The sequence below is a fragment of the Dermacentor silvarum genome, chromosome 7, assembly GCF_013339745.2.
Source record: "Dermacentor silvarum isolate Dsil-2018 chromosome 7, BIME_Dsil_1.4, whole genome shotgun sequence".
Classification (NCBI taxonomy): Eukaryota; Metazoa; Arthropoda; class Arachnida; order Ixodida; family Ixodidae; genus Dermacentor; species Dermacentor silvarum.
Window position 1 is genome coordinate 92389378 of NC_051160.1, and position 13615 is coordinate 92402992.

The 13615-nt window shown below is 44.4% G+C and overlaps 1 protein-coding gene across 1 annotated transcript in view; it reads right to left on the bottom strand.

Annotated features, from left to right (window-relative positions):
- The window catches only part of LOC119458273 (protein VAC14 homolog), an 83901-nt gene that overhangs the window by 63850 nt on the left and 6436 nt on the right, over nt 1-13615 (bottom strand). Inside the window, exons 3-4 of the mRNA XM_037720109.2 lie at nt 12441-12608; nt 11319-11381 (exon numbers count right to left, since the gene is read on the bottom strand). Of these exons, the coding sequence (XP_037576037.1) occupies nt 11319-11381; nt 12441-12608 (231 nt within the window). The remainder of the gene's footprint in view (nt 1-11318; nt 11382-12440; nt 12609-13615) is intronic.

Here is a 13615-nt window from a genome sequence, read left to right on the forward strand (position 1 = left end):
TCTGAGTTATCCCCGCTGTATGCTTTCGCATGCTGTATTGCACGTGCCTTATATGATAAAAGATTATTCGCCCCGCCCTCTCATTGATGCTGCCCGAAGGGGCCACTCTCATAATGTACTTCACTGTAAAATACCTTCCTGGTATTAGCGACAATGCCGTTTATCGTGGCTCATTTTCGGTTGCGTCACCTTGTGCAAGCGATATTAAAATGATCTATACTCTTTACGACAACCTGGACTGCGCAAATATTAACAGCGAACTTGGCCACCTCTGCGCATGGTTCATCCCATCTTTCTCAGAGTGTTCCGCCAAAGATAACTGGCCTCTTTTTAAAGCTAGGATGCTCATAAACACTTATATTCCGGTCATAAATTTCCTACCCCTCATGTAATCCCCTAAGTGGGGCATTTGAGGTATAAATAATAATAACTAAATAAATAAATAATAAATAAATAAATAAATAAATAAGAAATAAATAAATAATAATAAACTTAGTGCCCTTCCACTCTGTAAGGAGGACGAGCAGCGAAGCTGTTATGTGTTCGTCTAAAATGACGAAATTAATTATAGGTATGACTATAATATTATGCAATTAAAGCAGCAAGACTAATGCGCCCTAATCCACCTTAATCCCACTTAATCAACCTTAATCCCCCTGAATACACCTTAATCCACCCTAGTCCTGCTTAATCCTCCTTTATCCACTTTAATCCACCTTAGCCAACCTTAATCCACCTTAATCGCCCTAAATCAGATTTAATATACCCTCATCCACCGTACCTCCTTCATCCACCTTTATTGGTGGATTGGTGGGTAGACTGTGACTTAATGGTCAGCCATCACTTTTTGACACTTATGTTAAGGATCCTACATACATAGGCTACTGTGGATTCAATTTTGTTGACGCGACTTTTTTCTACACACCTTGTCGACGCACGTACTTATGGTCACAACCCAGCCATATACAGCTTCACTGAATAATTAATAAATAAATAAATAAATAAAATAATATAATAATAAATAATATAAATAAATAAAAATCAATAAATAAATAAATAAATAAATAAACAATAAATAAATAATAAATGTAGGCGCACGTAAAAAGAAAGAACATTAATTTCTACGTTTTCGGCCAGTGTCCGGCCTTCACCAAGACTCTTGATAAAGGCCGGACCCCGGCCAAAACCTCGAAATTAATGTTTGTCCTTTTCTACGTGCGCCTGCACTTATTTTCATTTATACATTTCTCTATGATATTATATATATCTCGCTTTATATATGATATAAATATATATATATATAATATTATATATAGAAATATATAGAGAGATGAGAGAGAGAGAGAAAAATCGCCTGTGGCATGTAGCATAATTCTTCATGATTGAGCAGGGTTATTCGATGAGGCGACATTACCAGCACGAGAAATCGCAACACATATTCAACTAATTAACAAAAATTCACTAATTAACTTCTTAGTTAGTACTTTACTACACATATTGCAATATACGATTGTAGCCGGTAAGCTTGTCAGGTGTATCCACGGAATGTTTCCAGAATGACACCAGTTTGCAGATATCGCCATCAAACTCGTCGTAAAAATGCACTGTGTGTACCACTTTCTTTACAAAATGCTGTTTTATACATTGAAGCGCAAAAGTAACTGGAACGCCCATGTATTTCGTCCCACACTTGGGCAATAATATCTCGAAACTGGTGTCATCCTGGAAATTATTTTTCACGTAGATACGTCTTGCAAGCTCACCGGCTACAATTCGTAATTGCAATATGTGCCGTCCAGTAATTAATTCAGAAGCTAATTAGTGAACTTTGTTAATTAGTTGAATATGCGTTTCGATTTCTCGTGCTAGTAATATCCGTCTCTTCAAATAACCGGGCGGCTCAACGATCAGAATTATGCTACTTAGCTGCCACAGGCGATTTATAAGACTTCCGTAAAACTTAAAAATGAAACCCTGTACATATATACAGGTTGTCCCAGCTATCACGCAGCGCGATTAAAAAAAAGAAAGAAACGGTGTTATATACTCGAAGCAAACCTAGCGCGCACTGCTTCCAGTACAGTGGAGTAGCCGCCAGTAATTTTTTTCGTTACTTAGATTCAATTAGGTAGTTGTAATTATTACTAACTCGAGAAGTACTGTCCTAATTATCAAAGCGTCAATGAGAAAATTGTAGAGCACATGAAAAACTCCCGATACAGCTTTCTGTTGCTCAATACGTGCTACATAAATGTGTTTTTCCGAGCGTGGAAGAAGCCCGCGAATGCACGCAGAATTGCCGCGCGCGCGAATGGCCGCTCGAGGCACTATGCGTGTATTCGCAGGCTTCTTCCACGCTCGGAAAAAACACATTTGTGTGTGTGTTGTGTGGTGTGTGTGTGTGTGTGTGTGTGTGTTGTGTGTGTGTGTTTGGTGTGTGTGTTGTGTTGTGTGTGTGTGCGTGTGTTGGTGTGTGTGCTGTGCGGGTGGTGTTCGTGTGTGTTCGGTGTGTGTGCGTGTGTGTACGTGTGTGCATGCGTGTGCGTGTGTGTGCGTGTGTGTGCGTGTGCATGTGTGTGTGTGACAGCGTTTTGACACTCCGAATGCTAACGCATTAAACGGAAAGCAGGCGGCCACTAGCTCCTCGTGACGTATTGGTCTTTGGCAGCATCTGGTAGAGGAGCTCATTATAATTTTTTTTTGTGAGAAAAAAGATTGAAAAAATTATGAGAGGTTTAGCGACATGCCTTTTCGGCTTCTCACTTTTCCTGCGGTTTCACAAACCTGGATGTCCTTGTTGCTTCATTTCGCAGAAAAACTTTACTACGTGCTCAACTCCCTTATTGGAGTAACATTTACTCCCCTCATGACTGACGACACGAACAATAAAGGTTGACGAGTGTCGTCATGAAAAGACGACACAAACACTCAAGGCTGGCGGCGACGCCATCTTGAAATTGACGCATCAGCTCGCCGTGACGTCATGGATTTTGACGTCGTCTGCTCGGGCCTAAAGTATTATCGGTAAAGATGGGCTACTTCATATTCTAAAAAAAAATCAATGACTGAACTTATGGAAGTTTCAATAGCATTTACTGAGCCGGAACGGGCAAAATGCTAAAAAAACATAAATCCTTCGCCATCCGTGACGTCACACTGAAATGCCCGCGCTTGGGGCTTTAGCGCGAAATGTAAAAATCACACTTAGAGCGCCCCGTCTCTTCCAGTAATTAACATATTCGCGCGAAATCGACGAAATCAGAGTTTTCACGAGAATATTTTATCCATCTAAATTGATTCATTGTTTCTCTTTAGTACTACCCTTTGAGTACTGAAACATACTTTTTGAAGTTGTAGAGAGCTTATACTGTCACGTATTGACGGTGAATAATAAAGCAGCAAAACTGTGAATGACGAAACTATACAAATTTTTATTGGTCGAACTTGTGCCCCAAAGCAAGTTACACTGACAGCTCAGCTATAGCGGCGAACACAGTCGGCGATCGTCGAAAACTGATCAGCGAGTCAAGCGCGTCGGCTTTTATAGATGAGTCATCGAAGGTTCTACAGTAACCACTGGTGCCCGCGTGTCTTCAAGAGTACTACACAATTCGCGTCGCGCATACAATCAGATTGCACAAGCTTCGGTGGCAACATATTACGGATAGAACCATCTATAGCATTCGAGAAGTTTCCGATACATACAGACACGTCCTGCGCTGGGCGATAACACTTGTTAGACGGTGAAACATGGTCACCCGCGAAATATAACAAGTACGCGTGTCAATACTACACGTTTCTAACACAATTTGACACAAAAGTCGTCTTGAAACCAGACCTGGGGTCATCGTCGTGACGTCATGAGTCATGACACTGCGCAAATTTGTTCACGTCGTGTAGCAATTAGGTAGGCTAGGTAAGTACTAACCGCTTAAACTCCAGTGGTACGTCTCATAACACGCATTATCACCCATGACATCTGCAATATCAACACTTCATTCATCCCGGACCCATTAACCCAAGAATAACCTCCCCGAAAAAATTGTTCAATCATTCCCGGTAATGTTAACTTATAACCAACTTGTCTAATCTTTTGAACGCACTCTCCTCTACTCCAATTAACCCACATTACCTTTTTTTTATTGTTACCCTACTGACACAATTAACGTTGTTCTTTTTGTAATTTCTTTTTTTCCCTCTCTCTATTTTTGATGTTGTGTTCGTTATGTTCTGATATTGTCACGTCGAATGGAGCCCTCCCCCTTATATGCCTTCAGGCCTTTGAGGTGGAAATCAATGAAAACAAGTATTAACGCGGTATTTCTTTACCAATTATTGACCGACACTCAGGCAACTGGAAAGATATATTTTGCTGATCACCATGTGACCATAAAAGCACCGCATGCGAGCAAGCAACGCCGCTGCTGCTATATGTTTATACAGCAACACGCCGCTCATCATTGCGAAACATACAACCAAACAAGTTAACAACCCAATGCCGGCTTCACTGCACTGCGTCACACCCTTGCAGGTTATTGGAAGAGCGTCAAACGAGATGTCTATGGATAGGAAGAAGACGGCGAACTGTATCCGACAACGCAGGCAATTTATCGTTTCAAAAGTAGCGGCGACTTTGGCCTTGCAAGTCAATATTCGCACCAGCGAGTTTTTCTCTCGTTTTCTTTCTTTGTGACGTCGCGAGCGCACAAATTAAACGCGCGCGCGCGAGAGAGTGCTTTCTGCCGCATCATGTAGAAACCGCGACATTTGCTGTCATAGAAGAAACCGTTACAACTGCCAGCGACTGCTGCGATAAGAGACCGGCGCGCATACGCAAGACGAGCTCGAAATCGCTTACCAAGTCTTCCAGGATAATCTCATCCCTGTGGCCCGCACGACGCCCGGCATCGCGTCGTTCTGCTGCTTTCCCGACAAGCTCAGGTTCACATGCGATAGCGGCATACCCGATAATGCTGAACTTTCAATAGCTGCACGATAACAGCCCTACGTGGGCGTGCTTGCGGTGCGCGTCATGTTATCGCGCGTATTGCGCATATCGAGCGAAACGACTGAAAGCTGCCACTCCTCCATTCCGCACCGGCTGTCGATAGCAGACAAGAGAGAATCGGAATCGAAACTGAACTTTTAACGCCAATTTTCTTCTCATAGTCGCTCAACTTTTGTCACCTTGCTAAGTTTTAAAAGTAACACTTTTGCTTCAAGTAACATTTTAATTTCTTCAGTGTTTACAGAGACCGAATAAACCGTAAATACCAAATATCTTCTAAGTAGTAGTTGCACGTCTTACCCAAATGGCGCTGCTGTGTTACTCGTAAAGACGCACGATTCAAGCGGTCAACCTTGGCGAAGAAAACGTGCTCGTGTTTTGGTTTGTGCACATCGAAACTTTTCCATTCTGCGAATGCGCCTTGTTCAATGGCTCGTCCGCTAACTGTGAGTGGAGTTTGTTTCGAATGTACGAAACCTTTTTTTTTTTTTTTTTTTTTTTTCGATGGATGGCTCTAAAGAAGACTTCTCGCTTTTACACGTGGTTCAGAATTTGCGCGGCATCAATTCTTACCACGTGCTGCTTTGTCCGGTTTTCTCCCGTTCCCGGCACCGTGAGATTTTAAATGCCGTCTTTTTGTTCATACTTCCTTGCGCTTACTTGTGTCCTTTTCTTGTGCAGGCTTGGATGCGAGGGTGCTTGAAGACGTCGTACCTCGGCCTCGCCCCGTCTCGAGTGCTTGTTTCTCGCGTCAGTCTAACCCGGAAGAATGGGAGGCACTTAGCGGTGATCTCCTGTCCATACACTCGAAGCGTGAAAAGGACATACCAGTCTCCAAAAGCGCAGGTACTTTAGCCACCTTAGCCTCAAGAAGTTTTGGTGTTTGTGATTCATGAATTATAAAAACCGAATGATTGGATACATTACGTAGTCGCAGTACACCCCGCTCAACGGACTTGAGGCGGAAAGATGTTCTAAATAATCTACGTCATAAAGGCGTTGAGATTTAAGGTTATTGTTATATCGATGCAAAGGAGGTAATTGGACCCTACTTCATTTGTGTTGCGCAATTGTACGTTTAAGACCTGGAAATGTAGCTGAGGCTCAGCATAGCCGCTGTGTACGAAGCAACACTGCAGGATACTAACTCCAGCCCCTGCTGCTTGTGTGATATTGTAGCACACTGAATAACAACTTGTAGGTTGTCACAATTGTCATGCTCGTCATGGTTTCACTTGTCACTTTGACACGATTAGTCACTTTGACGACATCCATTATCACTTCATCCAAATGCTTGACAATGTTATTTGATATGCTGCAGTTTTACTGTGCAGTAGAAAGTGCGCACTATTTAAGGGCCCCCTCACTAGGTTGGGCATTGGTGGTAGACAGTGCAGTGTGTAGATCATGCGCTGCAACCGAGTCTGCAAAGTATCGAACCATTCCACGCCTTGAAAACAGCTGGAATGTGTGGCAGTGCACGTAAGTGGTCGCACTAGCAAGTTTATTCACAGTGCAGTGATAGCAATGGCACACGCTGAAGCACGAAATGTCCAAACTGAAGTTACTGAATTCAATGGTAACAAATTTCATGTGCTAAATCTGCAGTGCACGCAAATATTTCAGTGATGGGCTACACTGCATAGTTTTTTTTTCGGGAGTGCAGGAATGAAGGAGCATAATCATGAAATGAGAATTGCAGTAAGTTGACGTTTCATTAATGTCTATTTGTAATGTGTGTACAAGATCACAGAAGTCGTGTTTTACAGGTACAAGCTGTGAGTGTACTCAGGACAAACAAAGCTTCTCCTCCACTACTATAAGCAATATTTCTCCTAATAGGTCCCATGAAAAAGTTCATATACATAAACTCTTCCAGTGCAGTTACATGAAAGAGACATTGGGTGTCGTGAGGACAGGCGACCAATGCTGAAGCCGTTATAAAGCAGTAATGAGAAGGAAGTTGGATGCCATTGCTGAAAAGCAAGTCTGGTAATTCACCAATAATGACCCTTATGAGGACGAAATAGAAAGAGTACAGTGGCTCGATGACAGTATTGAACCGTCCCAGCTGCGAGATAGCAATGGAATAGTGTCAAGAAATACACTGTCCGCGGTTCAAGCACTCCATCAAGCGAGCCAGAGGAGCTGGAGGAATCGGTATTGGAGCGTACTTCTAAAGCAGGCACTTCTGCTGCCTCATCCTGAAATACGCCACCAGTTGAAGAATCGAAGCCAAAGCCAAGACTTGTCCTTCAAGTACGAGATTACAAGAATTGAACTTTTTTTTTTTTAAGTAATGGTGCATGTACAAGCACGGAAACAAGCGAGAGCTGTAAGATTTCATGAAAAACAGCGCTGTCAAAAGCAAAAGCTCGCTTACAATAAAGAACTATACATAGCAAAAGCAAAGCAACATAAATAATGTGGCTTTGAAGCGTGCTCTTGGGCACATAGGAATCAAGGCTACTGCTTGCAGATGCTACTGCCACATCCAGTGCAACGAAAGCTGGCAACTCTTTCATAGATATGCCAGCCACACAGCTAAAGCCATTTCTGCGAAAACAACTTGGCAGACATTGGCAACAGATGTGGGACACTGAGTCTTCCATCAATAACAAAAATATGGCGAACTGAGGTAATTTTCTGTCGCCTTAGGATAGGCCATACCCATGGCACACACTCGTATCTGTTGACCGGTAGCGAACCTCCTACTGCTGTAAAGCTGGCCAGACACTGACCGTCCTCCACTCTGCTGGAGTGTGGAAAGTGGAATCTGAAAGAAAAAAAATGCTTCCCTCTAGCCTACCGACAGTATTCCTTGTCATCCAGGAATGTTCCTTGGTAGTGACCCGTTTTTTCACAGAAAATCAGTTTTTAACTTTTTACAGGATGTTGGCGCATTACAATTATTGGCCGACAAGTATCGTAGCATCGCCTCTCGTCAGAGGCTCCTGCTGCGATAGTAGCACTATGTAGAGCACCTGCCTCCAGGCCGTTGCGCTTAAGGACCTCGGTGAGGTAGTAGTGCTACTGTATAGTATATACGTTTTAGTATTTCACTTCTTCAGAGTTATATCTTTTTGGTTCACAGCACACCTCACGAGCCATTGTCATTAATTTATTATGTTTATATGTTGCTACTTGTTTTAGGCCCTATACAGCTGCGTATATCTTCAGTCAGCCACGTTACCCTTTGTGATTATTTGCATCATTGAGTACATAACGCCATTGCCAGCGTTCTTTGCCCATTACTGGCCCTTGCGCCATGAAACACCACATATATCATGAAGCGTGCTCTTGGTATTGATCTAAAGGGTGATAGGGCAAAGTTTTTTTTTGAAGTGCGCTTTATTACGTAAATAAAATTTCTCTCTTCAAACATGGTCATAACCATAATTTAGCTGCTGGTACAGAAGGAAGTCGCAACAGTGCAAGCTTGTTCAGGCACCCACAGTAGTTTACAGGTGCCACTTTCTTTTTTCAAGAACCTTTGCCAGCACTTTGTTGCACTTTATTTTGCCCAGCCTGTGCATTACTCTGTCTTAGCAGACGCATCGCTGTCATCGCATGTGCTTCGGTGCCACTGGATGTCTTCAGGTGTTTCCGCATTGTTTGCTTCATCTGGCTCTAGATCTCCGAAGTCAATGCAAAAGTTGTGCAGTATGCAGCATGCAATCGCAAACTTGTTAATCCAGTCCTCAGTGTGGAGTTCAAGGTACAGAGGGGTCCACTGTTAAAGGGAACACCGGAGCGCGTGGCGTCTGCTCTGCGCCACCGCCGGCCGGCGGCTGCAACGAGTTTCGCGCAGGCGTAGTGGGCGGTGCTCTTTCGTCGCTTGGTGCCGCGCTTCGCTTCGATCGTCGCGAAAAGAAGCTCGCGTGGTTCGTACTTGAAAGCAGCCACTTTCCTTCCAGCTAAGGAAAGTCACGGGATTGATCTATAATCAAACAAATGTCACCCTGGACACAGCAGCAATGACGCTGCTGTCTTTTGTTCGCCTTCTTGATACGTACATAAAGCACTGCCCGCTTCACAAAAGGTTAAGTGTGCACTTCGTTCGCCACTAATCCACGATTGCTCGAGTGCCATACGATGAAAGGCAGCGTATTGTTGAACCGTGGCAAGGGAAGTACAGACAACGCGCTATTGCAAAACTAAAGCAGAGGCTTCTCAATACAGTTAATAGAATAGACAGTCGTCAGCGTGTGGGGCTGCATGACAAAGGATGGCTGCGGGCCTCTCGTCAGCTTAGAAGGAAAATTCACGGCCGACAAATACTGTGATGTCATCGAACAAGTTGCGCTCCCTCATGCTGCAATGGTGCTTTCCAGCCGCATGACTTCCTCTTCCAGCATGACATCTCCCATGTGCCACCACAAAAAGCTCAATCACTTCTGCTGCGTCACCAAGTGGAAGTTCTGGCTGGTCACCGCAGTCTCCCGACTTGATCCTAATACAGTAAAACCTCGATAATTCGAACTCGGTTAATTCGAAATTTCGGTTAATTCGAAGAATTTGAGCGGTCCCGTCATTCTCTATGCAAATTCTACCGGATAATTTGAATGGACCGCGCGGCTCTATTCGGATAATTCGAAGTTTCCGGCTAGTCGCAACGTGCGGCGGTTAGGTTAGGGCGCTCCGTACAGTCGCCAACCGATTTTCCGAGCTCGTGGGGACTGAAAAATAGTCCGGAAAACTCTGTTCGGCCGAAAAAAAGTCATTAGTGCGGCTTAAAAAAATCTTTAATAATGTCCTGCCTCATACTACGCTTGGAGAGGATCGACTTGCTTGGATTTGCGCAGCAATGACGTCGGCTCCGTGTACAGTCGACACGAACGCCACCGCGTTGGCGATCTCCGCCAACGGAGTTCGCCATGGAGATCCAAGAAACGAGCTTCGCACCGCTTAGCTCTCGCGAAGGTACAGGAGGTAGCGCCGATCACTGAGACATGGGTCTCCGAGACACCTGCTCAGTGTACACGCCACGTTCAAAATAGCAACCGAAAATTGAGGGGAAAAAAAAAAAAAACACTGAATTAACACGCGTGGTGTCAGCGCGCACGAGCGAGCGAGCGCGGCCGCCGCAGCGAGCGAAAGTTCGTGCGGTCTATATCGCTTCAACGGAAACTGAGCGGCGAGAGCCAGAGCCGTCTGGAGATCGCGTTCAAGATACGGTGAACGCGAGAAACCGCTCCGGCGCTAAGTACCCAGTTGTTAGAAGAGTAGAAGTCGCCCCCCCCCCCCCTCCCCCCCTCCCATACCCCCACGGCCTTTCGCACGAGGGAGGAAGTCGCGTTTACGCTCCGCCGTGCGTTCGCTCTCCATAAAAGCGCGCGTCCCCCGCGCGCTGTCACTCGCACATACGGCGGGCGCGCGGCGATGATTTTATCGCCCTTGGACTTTGTATGGATCCTCAGGGCGGCGACGCCGACGGCGAAAATCCGCTTGAAGTGTCCAAATAATTGCTGTCGCAATAAAAAAAAAAAAAAAAATCCCACAATAAATGGTTACAACGATGGCATGGCCTCCGAGACTGGAGGATTGCGCGAGCTCTCTATTGATAACGCGCGTTCCAATCTTGGAGGCATATAGCGAGCCACTGGAATTCAAGCCAGTGCAAAATCCAACATGGCGGCCTCCAGGATTGGGTAGCGCGGCATGAAAGAGCGATTTAGTCCGCAAAATCGAACTTTGGGGTCTCAATCCGTCCGAAAAATTGGGTGCGAAAATGCATGAACTCAATGGGAACCCTCATGGTGCATTTTTGAAGTCCGGAATATCCAGCAAGTCCAAATTTTTGGAGTCAAGCACCACCACGCCCGCTTTCGCGGCAGTTATCGATTCCGTGAACATCGTCCGCAACTTTGTTGAGTGCAGTGCGGGTGATATTTGTATGCTACGTTTTTTTGAGCCAGCTGGAGAGCATGGCACTAGGGGCGGCGAACCAGCGCGCCAAGTAATCCCGCATCGGTGATTACTTTGAGTAATTTTTCTCGGACATGGAAAATAAAGGTGATTTCTTTTTGCGGCAAGTTCTTGCTTGTTTTCTTTTTTTATTATTCATTTCGGTTAATTCGAAAATCCGCTTAATTCGAAGAATTTTCGCGGTCCGGCGACCTTCGAATTATCGAGGTTTTACTGTACCACTAACAAGTCATTACCATCGTCTTGGCGCTTTTTGGCCACACTTGCGCCAATAAACCACAATAATCATCAATAATTCGTTGAAAGCACCCTTTTTTTGAAAAGTGATTCAGCTGCCCTTTAAGATATTAAAGCACGCCACATGAATTTGTGCTCTTCCAACCTTGAGAAGGCGGTCGAGGAGCTCCGAGCCATTCTTGACATTCTGGTCAGAATCAGCAGCCAGCTAGAGTGCAGAGAGAGAGACAAGGGTGAATAAAAAATCTGAGTGGCATGACACGATTAAATACAGTACAGATTAAACATACAGCTTCACTTTCATTTACTTCACACACTATCATGGCACAAAATGCACTACAGCAGGGAGTAGAACATAAAAATACATAATCACATTGCAAAGACTAGCATTCTGATCAACCTTTGCAGTAAATTAGTTCCATTATTAGACTCCGCAGAAAGTGTTGCTAGGAATTAATGTAAAAATAAAGAGACAGCAAGCGGTGATTTTAAATGCATACTACAAGAGCAACCAGAGGTAAATACAGGGATGCAGCTGCACATCAAGAAGACGAAAAGTGCTCCTAGATCGTGAAACCATTGCGACTAAAAAAAAAAAGAACATAAGATACTAACACAAGCAAACATTTGCAGATGATGGCATCAGCAGAAACTCAAAACTTCATTTCACAGAGGCAATCCAGCCTTGAATAGTCATTAGCTACATTTGTCCAACAAGTCGACGTGCATTGCAAGACAGATTTTCAGGCTCTCATGTCTAGGCTATCAAAACACTAAACTTTCTCGGAGCACGTTGTCTTCAAACATTCGTTTGAGGCTGTACTACATGAAAGAGATCATAACTACTAAAAAACTAGGCGTTATCGGCGTTTCACATTTTCATTCAAGAACTCAGCTTTCCTCCGTAGCTTTTCACAGGGAGAAACCGCGCGCAGTGCGAATCGCTGTAAGCTAAGGTTTCACACTTACTCCACTACTACAGCCAATTAAGCGTTGGTGCACAATGACACCCTGGCGTCTCAACTCTGCAGCCATGGCTCGATAACGTCGCTGCTTGCAGCGACCTATCGGCGCACATTACTAGCTCTCCGCTCACCTTTTCTCGGCGCCACCCTTCTCCCCCTTCTTGCTGTCCACAACCTCCTTTCCAGTCCAACCATCACCACTACTATACAGATTATAGCATCTAAACCCATCCGACTCCACATAAGGAAAGCTTTCCTTTGCAGGAACCAACCCTTTCACCATCCCGGCAACAGCAACGCACCTTGCTGAGGCAGTCGAAGATGTCATTGAAGTTGGGGAGGACGGCGCCACGTGCCACCTTGACGACATTGTAGAGCGCCTCACAGGCGTAGTACCGGACGCGACTCTCAGAGTCGCTCAGGCAGGCCAGGATTGGCTTGACCAGGTCGTCCACGTACAGCGCCGAGTCCTGCGAGCCGGTGCATGTGCACCATGCCATGTGATGAGACAGGTAGTCCCTGCCATATTGGATTTGTTTCCCAAGCAGTTTGACATTTCCTTTGTAAATGCATTTATTCGCTCGAAATACTTGACTGTCTACTACCCAACCACGGGCCCTTAAAAGTCCAGTTTATCCCCGTGTATGGAAAACCATGAGAAGTCTATAACCAGAGTCATTCTCCACTTCCTTCAACCAAGTTTTCAGTGTACTTGTTGGCATTGTGTCATCATTTCAACTTCAGTTCATATTTGCCGCACATATTTTGCCGATGTTTTTCAGGTTGTCCCAGGTATCATGCACGAAGCATTAAAAAAAAGACGGACCGTTCTACGTGAATAAGACAAAGCGCATTTTTTCTGAAGCCTTGTTGAGAAACCATCAGTAATTTTTTAGTCCCTGACATCCACTTATTTATTGAAAGTACTTATCTAGCTGTTTAATTGTTCCTATAATTGTCCAGATGTCAATTAGGGAGTAGTAGAGAATCATATCAGGCGTCAAAACTAGATGTTTCATTCAAGGTAAACCCATCACGTGTTTATTAAATTTTTTTTTTGGCAGAGAGATAAGCCTGCAAAGTACACAGGCACACACGCACATAGGGTAGCAGGACACCATCAAACAGTCTTGGTGGGAAAGCAAGCGGTTAATCTCAGGCTTGCCACGGCAGCACATTTCCTTGATGTAGGTATGCGATAATGACCAGGAGCTGAAGATGCGTACTGAAAGAACCCACATACTGTATGTTCTTTCTAGGCCCTGTAAAAAAAGGTACGCTTGGTTTTCAGCTGCGACTGTTTGATGGTGCTGCTATCCCTTGCATGCGAGTGCATAATAATAATAATAACTCTTCGTGCCAAAAAAAGAAAAAAAAAAATATATATATATATATTTATATATATATATATATATATATATACAAAGGAATTGCCAGCCTGTGTGCAGGGCTGGGCAGTCTCAGCAGTACATGTTTC